Genomic DNA, 13,257 nt, shown 5'->3' with positions numbered 1-13,257 from the left:
TAAATCTCTTATCTGCACGCAATTTGAGCTCTTCTGCTGTTGGAAAAACCACAACAGCAATCTGATACAAGGAAACATCAACAAGAAGTTCAGAGTGCATCACTTGCAATAAAACATGAAGAAAAGGAAAATCAATCGAAAGATCCTCCCTCTTAATTACCTTTATATAATTTGCGAAAGGCTTTAGTTTACGTTTACGAGCACTCTTGTAGACATTAGTTTGATCAATAATGAAATTACGAGGTATTTTGGAAGCCCTGGACAGAAGAACATTGAAAATCTTAGTTGCTCGATCCATCAAGCGGTCAAACCGTTCACCGTAATTATGCTTGCGCAACAAACCAGGAACCTGTAAGGAGGTTGGCCATAACTCAGGATCATCCAGAAGCAGAAGAAAAATACAGAACCTTAGGGACAAGAAAACGAAGGAAGCGTGAGAAAGCAGACAGAAAAGGTACGAACCTTCATTTGTTCCAGAGCTAAATTCGTCCCAAGAAGAACATAACGCTTTTCAGCATGCTCCTTCACCCATTTCTCAGCCCAAGTAGTTTTTCCAGAAGCCGGCAAACCCACCATCATTATCACTTCACAATCATTTTCATTTGCAAAGGTGGGTCCCAAAATTGTGTTCCCATCCAAAATGGCAGTAGTCCAGGGCTTGTAGCCATCTTCTGGAATTAAACCATCATCAATGCTAAATTGCAACTGGACTGCTACATTTTTCAGTAGAACATGGGGGAAAAGAGCTGATTCCCATTGCAGATTGTTTATTGGAGAACCCACTACACCTAGGCCGCTTGGACCTGCATCGAAATACTTTGCTATACCCAACCATTTGCCATTTTTGGAGAAACCAATAGAAGCCATGGGCCTATCTTCGAGATCAACGCAACAAACTATAGTATCGCCAACACCAAATGTTCCACCATAGCTGAAAAAGTTTCCCGAGTTAGAAAATTTCCCAGTGCCACCAAACCCAAAACTGTGTACAGTCTCTCCAAGATTTCGCACAGCATCATCTCCTCTAGATATGCCAACACGACAGACATGTTGCTGATCTAGTGGAGTATCTTCCATGACCACCGGTTGAGCTGATACTATTTTGCAGCCAAAGCAATACTTCCCTCTGGTGACTCCGATATTTGCCCGAGCACCAGACCAGCAATAAGCAAAGCCTTCCTCATAGAGTGCTGAGCCTTGCAGACCATCTCTCCCAACATTAAAATCTGTCCCCAAAAAAGAAAAGGATCTATTACTCAGCTGATTGGAGACACATGGTCAAAAGTCTTGGACAATCAATCCAATAGCAAATTATTTAGATTTGTTATCCCAATAAAGGAAGCTAACTGTATAAACTAATAAAAACATGACAGAAACATTATAAATGCCCTAAATTGACTTCTGCTGGCGACATGCACATCAACCGCATTTGAAATTTCAATACGAAGTCCATAATGCTTGGTGAGTTATTCATAAGAAAACAAGATCAAGGCAACAAACACAACTTAACTCATACTGCCAATCACCCCTGCGTGCGGTGTCAATTATTGCGAGGAAGGCTTTCAGACAGAAAACCACACAATTAGACATGTGGTAAGTATATCAATGATCTTCCATACTTAATGGTCCTGATTATCCAATTAAGTGGAAGTGAAGCACACTTGTAGTTGCTTCTTTTCCCCGACAATCATTCCTCCTTAATCCGTAGTTCCTACACAGGGAATGCTGATCTTGATCCTAAAGAGTCTTTCCACTTTCCATTTTCCATTTTTATTCAAAGTCCAACCAATGAAACTTCTTAATATCAGACTTCCACAAAATTTACATATCCCATTAGGATAACAGCATTAACTATACGTACCTATAGAACACAAGCCGGTACATCTTCCTTTCATGCACGCACCATAAATGCAAAAGATGCGAATATGGAAGAAAGTTACTGAAATTTACAGAATCACTCAAGTACATTCAAGATAAAACAACGCAGAAAAATTCAAACTTAAGGAAATCAAAACCATGATTCGACTAATCCTGTCAGGTTCAGTTACTTCTTAGACGAAAATAACTCGAACCAACTTCCTCTTAATTCTTAAAATTTTCATCTTTTCTAAATTAACCAGATGGAACGAGTAATCAATCAATTCAGAGTTTCTCGACCGTTCGAGGTATAACAGGACACATGAAGAATAAAAAAATCCCACGAAAGTTGACAGAAAAACGAAAACGAGAAGTGATCACGACCTATGTCACAATCAGCGGGATTGAGAACAACGCGCAGGTTAGCCATGGCAGGCGATTGAAAGCGCTCCAATTCCGCAACCCTCGGCTTCTTCAGTTTAGATTCATCACTAAACGGCAACTCGCGTTTCGTCGACGCCATTTCTCAATTCTCACTCTGAGTGTATGCTTGCTGATGGATGACGACAGAGATATCAGCGTTTGTTGCGGCACCTGCAGCTGAACCTGCACGCGGCCTTTATACGGAAACAGACAAACAAAAGCCAAAGAACTGGACACTTTAAATATGCAACGCTATGAATTATGATTCGACGAGGTTGCTATTTTGGTCGGAAAAGAGTGAAAGATTAGATAAGTGGAGGATGGGAAACCGCAGAGGAGAAAAGATGGCCGACTTAAACATAACATTGTTGTCTTCTCCAAGAGGAGGCTTTTGGAATTCCATTGTCTATCAATATCATAAATTCAACAATATTGAGGCATCTCCCCTCCCTGCAGTGCCTACATTTTTCGACAAAAACTATGTATATAATTCTTCTGTGGGTCAGAAGCCAGACATCTCTATTGGGTCCAGCCCCAAGTGAATAAACTTTTAGCCCAATTTAGTTAGGTCATCAGCTCTGGTGTATACAGACTGTAGCCAGACTCCCTATTACAAATGCGACCAAATCTATATTACCCAATAGTTTTTGAATTAACTTATTTGGGTTTAAGCCCAGGTTGGTTCCACCGTCCCTAAATTGATTGTAGAAAGCAGATTGTTGTTAGATTATAAAATTAATTTTATGTTTAAGATTAGTAAGTGAATTAGAAAAATCACTTACGATAACCAACAGAAAATTTTTTGTAACGTTAAATGTTACAAATGGACTTTTATCGAAACATGCTTTTAGTAAAGTTTAATTTTACAAGTGATTATTAAAAAAATTAATCAAAATATTTGAGTTCTTGAAACTTACAAATGTAAATACAGAAATTTAAAAAGTATAATTATCTCCTAGGACAGCCAAACAACCCGACACTGGGTACAGAGATTGTCAAAACAAGCATCCAATGCGCTCATCAATCAAGTCAATCCACAATGATACAACCCATGATTAATCCCCATGAATCACGACATTCATTTCCTTATAATTAACAAATACATACAACGTAGATCTACGTATAAACGGCAGGCAACACGACGAATTCCTGAACCATTTCAGATTCCACGTACATGTACAAACAATTACAGACAAGCCACCCCCCATCCCCATCTCTTCAACGAAAAAAGGTTGAAGAAATTTCTGGCTTGGAGACATTGTTTCCAACATGTACAGCAAAACTACCAATCTGATAAGCATATCAGATCATCTAATTTACAACAAACGCCTGTACAAAACCATTCAATCAAATCTCTGTTTCCATTTCCATCGCCAAATCTCTTCTTGGCCAGATGTGCTCATCGTCAGATGCAAACAGGGCGACGGAAATGTCGGCCAGTTTCTTCGCGCTCAATCTAGACAATCGAACCCTTTGTTGCTTTGGAGCATTTGGAGCTTCGACATCATTGAACTCTGCAAAATCCTCCGCCTTCGGGAATGACAATGTCTTCCGCGGTGTACTGAAAGCAAAATGGGACTTCTTTGCGATCAACGTCTGTTTGCAATCACAAAAGAGATCAACTCAATGAGCCCAGAAGATTTCGGAAACTACCAAAGAAAGCAATCAATAAAAACAAAGAGCTAAAGCTTACTGCTTCTCTCATTGCTCTGGACACGAAAAACAGCCTCGTCAAATCATCGTGTTCCACACAGCAAAGTATCCTAATCTGCAACGCAATCACAACTTTTTAGTGATACAAATCACACAAGCAATACATCAAACACATTCCTAGCATCCAATCTACCAATCACTAACCAGAATCTCCTGAGGCAAATCTTCAAGAGCAGACTTCTCAGGACACAAAAATGAATCTTGAAAGCACTGTCTCTTGGACAATGTGGTGGGAAAACAATCCTCAACATCCCCAAACTCCATACAAACATTTGACAGAGCAACCCTTTTCCTCCCAAACGATGTACTTCTCACCAGCCCCACTCCATACCCTCCACTTCCCCACTTCATATTCGAACCGGGCTTCTCTCCGAATTCCATTTCCTCAACCACTCCAAGATCTGGTTTTTAAACAGCCAAACCACTCAGAATCTATACCAAAACCACCAACCTAACACTCCTCTTAATCAGAGCCCACAGACCCTTTCTTTGTAGACACAAACAACAAAGATTACAGAAACCCTAATCAAAAAGGCAGAAAGTAAACGGAAATTGACGCAACAGTTAGTGCTGAAGAAGGAAAGATGAACCGCCTTCCAACTATCTGCTCTATATATATATTTCACACGCACTCACACACTCACAGTACAACTCCCCTTACTATTAAAATAGTCAAAGTTTTCTCTTTCATCAGATATAAATATTGTTTATGTTATAATTTCCTTTTTCCGTGTTGTTCTATAAAGGCTCTTTCTCAAGGAATAAAAACATATACTTAGCGATGAAGATTTATTTTTTATTACGGAAATCTGAGTTTGTTTCTTCCATTTATTGCATCATTATTTATCGAAATACATTCCTTTTTTACTCCTAATTTATTAAGTCAGACCATCCTTGTAATAATTCACTTAATTTTGACCTGCAATTCATTATTTATTTTCAACTCCTCCTTTTATCATGATTTTTCATATATACTTTTTAATACTTATATAATTTTTTTATTTCTCTAATATTATTTATTTTCTTTATTTATCAATGTTTTTCTACAAATCAAAATATTTATATTAACTGCTTATGGTAATATATATTTTTAGGTGCTTTTTTACTCAACAACAATTACTTATACAATTTTTGTGTAAATGTTTTATGTTGATATATTTTTAAAAATGAAGCACTTACTATTGAATGTGCTATACTTTACTAGTAAATATTGTACATAAATAAGTTCATTTAAAATATTTTTTTGTTTAAAATCTCATCAGAATAAGTTCTTTTTTGTGGGTCATTGAAAATTAACTTAATATGTAAATTATTTTAATGGAAAAATCTGAAATTTTGGAAAAGCTTCTAAGTACAGCAAATAGCCGTTGGAGAGGGGCACGTGTCGGAATATGAGCGGTTGGAGGACCAGCATGGGGGTAGTTGGAATGATGTGGCAGATCGTGGTCGGTCTAAGTCGGCTGCGGGTAGCTTATCTAGAAAGTTTTCTGATCATGGACGTGTCTTAGGTGTTGCGCTACAGTAACAGCAACTTGCCTGGTTTTACTGTCAAAAACATTCTAAGATTTCGACGCGTGGCGGAATGAATGGATTGTGGCCCTGATTTGATGAGGAGACAGGCGAAGAGTGCCCGCGCGGGGAAGGATTCTAAATAGGCGGCTGAGGCGAGTGACGGCTATTCAACACCGTTCACACGCTGTTTTGTTCTTTTGTCTAAAATTATGCTTTGCCCCCCCAAATGATAGAGGTTATACTAAGTATCTAATTTTCCAGTGGCAAAACTACAAAAACTGCCATATAATTCCACCAACATGTATATCCTCCAAGGAGTAAATACCGACAGACAAGTACAAGGTATTAAGACCCGTATCTACAAGAATCGACAACCCCATGAACGGACATCTCGACGTCCTAGTCATCAACAACAAGATTTTCACTGTAGGCGTGGACATCTCGTGGAGAGATTTTAATCAGCCAGGGCTTTACCTGTTGGCCGAATCGAAAAGTGTTTGCGTCAATGGAGTTTTGATTTTTCGATTATTACTAGCAGCGTCGAGGGAGAAGTAATAGCTGCTTTGGATGTCGGAAACGAATACTTGCACGTGCTCACGTACCCTTACGGGTTGTCCTCGTCCAGGTACAGTTCGTGTCATCTAATTGAAGTAAAGGGATCGGTATGAATCGTGGAGACGGAGAGTTACATGAAACGAGTATGGATCAAGGAAAAGGGGTTTGTGTGTGGATCGTGGTCGGAACATAGGATTGAGTTTCCTTCACAATTAGAGTATCATATAAGTTGAGTTTCAGCAGCAATAGCTATGGGGAGACAAATATCGTTGGATGGACAAGGATGTCGACTCTCGGATGTTGGATTTTTCGTTATAACATCGAGACAGGAAAATGGAGATGAATTGAGGTAGTAGGACTAGAGAAGCATCTTAAGTTTGGCGACTTTCATGTTGAAGAATACGTGGAGACCCCCTTATTACAATTCGTGATATCTTAAGAGCTTAAAAGGAAGATAAAATTGCACTGTATTTCACACTAAGAAATAATATCATTACCAATAATTTAAATTCTTTACAAAATAGTGAATCTCTTATTATTTGATTTTTTTTAGTATTACATACATAAACCTGAATATGCATTGTTACTTTTACATCTGTTGCTTTTTTATATCAATAGAATAAGTATTACAACAATAAATATGACATAGAGGATTAAGTTTTACGATAAAATACAGACACCCTCAATGTATGATGTCATTTGCACTTTGCCGTTCAATTTATTTTTTACACTTTTTCATTCAATTTTTTGATTTTGTTGTATTTTGTATTTTTTGGAGAATAATAATGGACTATTTCGTCTGCGTGTGTACAAGCGCTTGAGGGCGATTTTGGGTTCTGTAAAACTGTAAAGGTTATATATGCCAACAACCCCCAACGTATGGAATAATTTGCATTTTGCCCCCAATCTTTTAATAAAATAAATAAATAAAATGGGAAAAATAGAAAAAAATATAAAAGTGGATAAAAACATTCAATACATAATTTGCAGATAATACCTTCACATTACATGATAAAATCAAATAGAAAAATCATGAATTTTCTGTAATATCAGATGTGTGATAACCCTAAATCGAATAAGAAAATTTTTAACTTCAATTCACAAACAAAAAACTTCAATACAAACATAACATCAGCAAAATATTACAAAGATTGAAAAAAAATCCAAATGAGAAAATAAGAAAAACTCACCGACCTAAATTAAAAAATCATGAAAAAGTGTAATTTCAAAAAAAAACCAAATACACTATTATTGGATAAAAAAGAGAAAAAACCAAACCAAAAAAAATAAAGGAAAAAATCATGTATTTCTGTCGGCGCCATCATCAAGCATACGGGTGTATTTCAGTTCGTGCTAACATTACATTTGGCTTATAATGTAAAGTGGTTTACCTGCCGATCAAGCATTAGATTTTCTGAAAATTGTCTCCTTTTTTATCCATTTTTCCTAAATTTTCTTCATATTTTTTTTGTTTTTTAATTTTTTTTATTTGTAAAAATGTTGGGGGCAAAGTGCAAATAATCCCATACGTTGGGAGTTGTCTGCATTTAACCTTTATAATTAAGTCGCCGTTAGGCGCGTGTACACATGCGGACAGAATATTCCATCATTATTCTCCGAAAAATGCAAAGTACAACAAAATTAAAAGATTGGATAAAAAAGTATAAAAAAAAAAAAGATTGGAGGGCAAAGTGCAAACGATCCCACATACTATATATTGAATAAGAAATAGCATGCAATAATATTTCAAAATTTTGGAAGCTAATTAATAGAGCATGTAACAATACTATTGGCCATATTTAAAAGTTGATACTGATCAAATATAAATAGCCTACTTTATAGGACCCTTGATATTATACCGGGTAAAATGCATTTTGCCCCCTTAACTATTTTTAATGTAATATTTATTTTCTTAAATGTATAAATATAACATTTACCCTTTACTTGGACCAAAATGTCCCTCTAATCTTAACAATTATATTATTTTTAATATATTTTAGTACTTTGCACTTTAGATATAATTAAATTATTTTTTAATTAATTTTTAAATAAATAAAGAATTTAAACTAAAAGTGAAGTATAAATTAATATATATATATAGTAGATACACAATAGATATAATATAATTAACAACTCACATATGCTTTCTAAAAGAAATTGACAAATATATATATATGCTTAATCAAAAGTTCAATATTTCAAAAAATAATATATATTTTTTATCTTATTTTTTAAAAAGAATATCTTCAAAAATAGACATGTAAGTACTTAATAAATAAAAAAAATAACTAACTTAGGTATATTACGACACACCAAAAAAATTGTTGTTGTGGTATCACAAACCGTCGTTTATGAGTTGAGTAAGACCTCTTTTTTATTATATTAGTGTATATAGATAGTATAAATATATAGACGGAAAGGAGAATTTGAGTAGGTTTGATTGAAAAATATATAAGAAATATTTTAGGTAATTGAAAATTAGTGTAGCGGTGTAATAATTGTTATTTGTGAGAAAAAATGTGGTTTTTTTATTATTAATATAGATGTATTTATTTTGATTTGAAATTATTGATTGATTTAAAATATTATTGTAGATATTGTGATACTATATTAATTAATTTGGAAATATTGATATATTTTCTAAAAAACGGTAAATACTTTTTAATTATCTCTAATGATAAAGATAAGTAAATTTGATAAAAATTTAAGTAGGGAGAAATATAAATAAGATTGAAGCGAAAGGTGGGCAGTGATACGCAACTCCATGTGGATTGTAATATTGGGGAAATAACAAAAGACCAAACACCCAAACGCAGCATAACAAATAGTTTATATTGTTCCAAAAAGAATCAAGCAGGCAATCGATAACCCTAATTATTCGACCAGATTCTCTGGGCTTTTCCTCTCACCTTCCCCTCCGTTCTGTCTCCCTCTAACGTCAGTATTTTCTGTATATTGTATTTTCGCTTTTCATTCAATTCGAGTGTTTTCTTTCAGCAAATTCTTCTTTCGGGGGACCCGATTTTCCCTGAAAGGTACGCCTTCACTCCAAGAAACTGTAGTTTGTTAAAAGGAATCTGGTTGCTCCGTTTCTGGGTATTTTTGAGTTTGAATCTGGGGTTTTGTATCTACTTTAGCTTTATTGACCAACGGGATTTTACCGATGATTATAGCTTTCAGTCCAAGAAACTAGTTCTATGAAAGTCACTTGGAATTTCCGGGTTGTTTCTTGAATTTTCTTGAGTTTGATCTCTCTCTCTTTGTGTTTCGCTTTTACTTTTGTTTGATTGATGGGTTTTTCCCTGATTGCAATTTCTTGATATATTATAAGATCATGAAAGTAGGGTTTTATTCTGATTTATCACGAATGTCATACTTATTTTCATTTCGTTACAGGGAGTTGTTGAAATTTCAAGTAATTTAACAAGTATCTAGAAGCGATGGAAGACTGGGGTAAGTTTTTCTTCTTCACTCAAAGTTATTTGAATCATTTGTTCATAGCTGCTTTATCCATTTGAATGATCTTTTTTCTATACCATAAGGTTAATTTAGTCTGTTTTGGTTACTTGCGCAAAGTCCTGCAGTGCAACATTAACCGGTTTGTTTTAGATTGCATTTGACTGGGGCTTGGAACTTGATTCGAGGAACATTTTTATTGGAATTGAAGCTGATCTTTGTCTCTGAATTTCGTGATAACAAGTCATTAGCTTACACTTTTATGTGCTTCTCTGGTGCCTCCCTTCCCTTTTGGTGAAAAAAATTCAGTTTATTGAGTTTTCTTTTTTCTTTACCAGGACCAGTTTGTATGTATGAGTGGGATTAATGTTAATAGGTTTGTCCTCATTCAAGTAGATTAGAGATGTTCTGAATGTGAGTGCACGAGGGGCCAACAGAGTGACACTGTTTTGGTTGATGATTTAGATCATTTGACTACAAAAATTACTTCAGATGGGATTGCTTATGGCATAATAAGTGCATTTGCTTGAGTAGTCACCTTTAGAAATTAGACATTAAATGGATACTGCTCTTGATGTCCGTGTTGAATGCATGGTTTAGCTTAGTGACAAGAAAATCGACGGAAGTCCTTCTCACTTTTGTTTGTTCTTTCATGAACATGTAAAAGATTTTTGTTGCATTTGCCAACCAAAATAATTACTTAAGGTACCTGTCCCGATTTAAATCAACCGAGCTCCCTTTGTTGTCTTTTGTATTCTATTTCTTGAGTGCATGATTAAAGATTTTTTTTGTTGCATTTGCCAAGTGATATTTTAATGTTCTCCTTGCCTCTTTCATTCAGTTTATGGAGTGTCAAATAGAGGTCATTAGATTCTAACACTTTCGGTGTTTCAGAGGATGAGCCTATACCAGATCTTATGAAGAAGGAAACACTGAAGAGTAAATGGGATGATGAAGATGTGGAAGATAATGACGTGAAGGATTCTTGGGAAGATGAAGATGAGCCTGCTCCGGTATATACATCCTATATGTCTCGGTCAACTCTACCAGATAAATATTTAGTTGGCAATATGTTCATTATTTGGACAACACATAGCACATGCTACTGTCTTTCACAATTATAGTTACTATTTATATGTATTGCTTGAAAACTGAAGGCTGTATTATTGCTTCTGCAATATTATTTTCTGCACATTTAAAGATTGCCGATCTTTTGCTTTTATTGTATTTTACACTTTCAATTTGAAGGCACTGAGCATTAAGCATGGTGAAGTCACTGAGCTGCACTACATCAGTTGTTGCTTCCTATATTTTGATGAACTGATTATGCAACACACTCAAAAGATCTTGAAGAATCTGTGAATTGAGATGTTCCATGTCTTGTTGAAAGATGGATTTTCTTTTATCATAATTTTGAAGTGTAAATTTCTGATGTATCCAATGTAGATATTTGTCTCTGTGGATGTCTTTCTGTTGTTACGTATTTGACCCTTGTTTGCTATTGATTTTCGTTGAGATAGAATTAATCCTTGATGCTATCAGTTACAGGGTGACATGAGGTTACCTTGCATCATGACATTCTCCTATATAGCTTTTGGTGTTTCTGGCAGAACACTTTCCCACAACATGTTGGTTAAATGTATTTCATCTATTAAAGCATTTTTCTTTCTCCAAATCATGTGGTCAGGCACCTAAAGCTGAGCCGCCTCCTCCTGAAAAAGCCTCTAAGAAAACTGCAGTAAAATCGGCCGACAAGAAGGGTAAAGCCGTTGAAGCTGCAAAGGAGGCACCTTTAGATCCTATAGCAGAAAAACTTCGCCAGCAGAGGTGGGATTATGATACTTCTGTTAGTGTTAGGTTTCTGATCCTGTTTCAAGTTTTTATGAGATTTTATTGTCTGAATTTCCTCAACTATGGGGTTACAGTAAATATTCAAGTGCACGTTTCGCTTAATGTTATAGTCTTCCAGACGTTGCCGGTACATGCTGTTGTAGAAAGGGTAGCTTACATGCCTAAAGCTCTTCTATATATATTTTTTCCAACTTCAAATAAGTTTCACCCATTGGCATGAATACTGTTTGTTTTGTTTTAGTCACTGAATGGGGGTAAAGGCATATGTGTTGCTTTTGATATGTCGTTGAAATTACCCTTTTCAAAACCATATATGATTCAAATGGATCATGCTTCTTTCTATAGGCTTGTCGAAGAAGCTGATTATAAGTCCACTGCAGAATTGTTTGCAAAGAAGGGCGATGAGAAGACTCTCGATAATTTCATTCCCAAAACTGAAAATGACTTCTTAGAATATGCGGAACTTGTTGCTAACAAGCTTCGTCCATTTGAGGTTTGTCATGTTGACGTCCTCCATGCACTAGTTATTTGTGCTGTTTCCGTGGCAGACATATGACCAACAATTTCATCTACTGCAGAAAAGCTATCATTACATCGGACTGCTGAAAGCTGTAATGAGATTGTCATTGACTTCTTTGAAAGGTGCGGACGCCAAAGAAGTTGCCTCTTCTGTTACTGCAATTGCAAATGAAAAGATAAAAGCGGAAAAAGAGGCTAATGCTGGCAAGAAGAAGACAGGTAAGTACAATGGTCTCTTGCTTGTTATACTTGTGGTAACAAGACTTGGTTTTTCCCACTAGTATTTTCCTGTTTACAGGTGGAAAGAAGAAACAGCTGCATGTTGGCAAGCAGGAAGATGATGTGATTGCTGATACGTTCGACGACTATGATGATTATGATTTTATGTGAGCGGGCTAATTATTTCCAGCTAGCCACCTGTTCTTATAACATTCCAATACTAGAGTCTCTAGAAGAGTCGACGAACATGAGGAGGATTCTGCGGCCTGTTACTTCTCCCAATTCGGAGATGGATCATGTGTAGTATTTATTTTGGTTGAGAAAGAACATTGATAATTTGTGTTGTGCTTGTGTCACCGTTGGAGATTGGTAATTTTCCTTTCTGGGCATTACTTCTGGTATTCAGTTGTCGTCCAAGGTTGGATTTTTGAATATACAAGAAAGTTTTCCTTTTCTCTGAAGAAGCTTGGAAGGAATTAACATGTGCATTCGTGCTTGTGAGTTTGAAATAAATCTCAATGCCCAGATGCTAGATCCCTTGGACCTATTTCACGTGTAGAAACATACATATTTCTTAAATACATCTACGTTCTATGTAATTTGAATATTTTATCATATTTTCAATTCAATTAAAAAATTAAAATGAATTAAATAAAATTGAATGTTAGATATGCAAGAATAGAAAATTATCTAGAGCTTGTTTAGTTGGGGCGAAAGCGAGTGCTCAAGAGAAGTGAATATATAAAAAAATGGATATATAAGTCCAAAAAAATAACAAAATATATATATCACTTCTATTTACTCTATTACCCATGTATGTAATTTTTGTTCAGTTCTTTTTTTCTTTCTACTAATGATGTTGGTACATAATTTTTGAGGAAAAATAATCGAAGCATAAAAAAAACTACTATGTGGTTGATCACTAACAGTAATTTTTATTTTATTTAAACTCAATAATTTAGAGTACCTGCTCAATACTCATTTTAATGAATATTATTATTTATAAAATTATATTTATTCTTGTTTTGTTGAATATTTTTACTAATAAAAGTTTTAATTTTTTATATACTAAAATTATTTTATAATATTATTGATTTATTTTTTAATATAAATAAAGAGAAAGAATTAATCAATAAAATTGTTAAGAATAAT

The 13,257-nt window shown here is 35.1% G+C and overlaps 3 protein-coding genes across 3 annotated transcripts in view; 1 reads left to right on the top strand and 2 right to left on the bottom strand.

Moving 5' to 3' along the window:
* Window positions 1-2,757, bottom strand: part of LOC105168586 (heterogeneous nuclear ribonucleoprotein U-like protein 1) — a gene marked incomplete in the record, with an annotated part of 8,877 nt that extends 6,120 nt beyond the window's left edge. Inside the window, 4 exon segments of the mRNA XM_011088721.2 lie at window positions 1-61; window positions 161-349; window positions 463-1,226; window positions 2,242-2,757. Coding sequence (XP_011087023.2) covers window positions 1-61; window positions 161-349; window positions 463-1,226; window positions 2,242-2,380 — 1,153 coding nt within the window.
* LOC105167931 (F-box protein At1g61340) lies at window positions 3,336-4,600 on the bottom strand. The gene is made up of 3 exons (XM_011087813.2): window positions 4,138-4,600; window positions 3,974-4,048; window positions 3,336-3,876 (listed from the first exon to the last, which is right to left on the bottom strand). The coding sequence occupies exons 1-3, from the start codon at window positions 4,372-4,374 to the stop codon at window positions 3,628-3,630; spliced, it is 561 nt and encodes a 186-aa protein (XP_011086115.1). The 5' UTR covers window positions 4,375-4,600; the 3' UTR covers window positions 3,336-3,627.
* On the top strand, window positions 8,869-12,581 carry LOC105167930 (eukaryotic translation initiation factor 3 subunit J-like). Its single transcript, XM_011087812.2, has 7 exons — window positions 8,869-9,095; window positions 9,457-9,513; window positions 10,411-10,529; window positions 11,204-11,343; window positions 11,713-11,860; window positions 11,946-12,105; window positions 12,185-12,581. The coding sequence occupies exons 2-7, from the start codon at window positions 9,501-9,503 to the stop codon at window positions 12,274-12,276; spliced, it is 672 nt and encodes a 223-aa protein (XP_011086114.1). The 5' UTR covers window positions 8,869-9,095; window positions 9,457-9,500; the 3' UTR covers window positions 12,277-12,581.

This window comes from Sesamum indicum, linkage group LG8 (genome assembly GCF_000512975.1).
Source record: "Sesamum indicum cultivar Zhongzhi No. 13 linkage group LG8, S_indicum_v1.0, whole genome shotgun sequence".
Taxonomy (NCBI): domain Eukaryota; kingdom Viridiplantae; phylum Streptophyta; class Magnoliopsida; order Lamiales; family Pedaliaceae; genus Sesamum; species Sesamum indicum.
The sequence above is the reverse complement of the archived record's forward strand: the minus strand, read 5'-3'. Positions and strand labels throughout refer to the sequence as shown.

Bases quoted from the DNA above. Each gene is read 5' to 3' on its own strand.
- LOC105167931 (XM_011087813.2), bottom strand. From the start codon at position 4,374: ATGGAATTCGGAGAGAAGCCCGGTTCGAATATGAAGTGGGGAAGTGGA. The intron at 4,049-4,137 runs GTTAGTGATTGG...ATTGCGTTGCAG, and splicing joins ATTTGCCTCAGGAGATTCTG to ATTAGGATACTTTGCTGTGT. The intron at 3,877-3,973 runs GTAAGCTTTAGC...GATTGCAAACAG, and splicing joins CCAGAGCAATGAGAGAAGCA to ACGTTGATCGCAAAGAAGTC.
- LOC105167930 (XM_011087812.2), top strand. The intron at 11,344-11,712 runs GTGGGATTATGA...TTCTTTCTATAG, and splicing joins GAAAAACTTCGCCAGCAGAG to GCTTGTCGAAGAAGCTGATT. The intron at 11,861-11,945 runs GTTTGTCATGTT...CATCTACTGCAG, and splicing joins ACAAGCTTCGTCCATTTGAG to AAAAGCTATCATTACATCGG.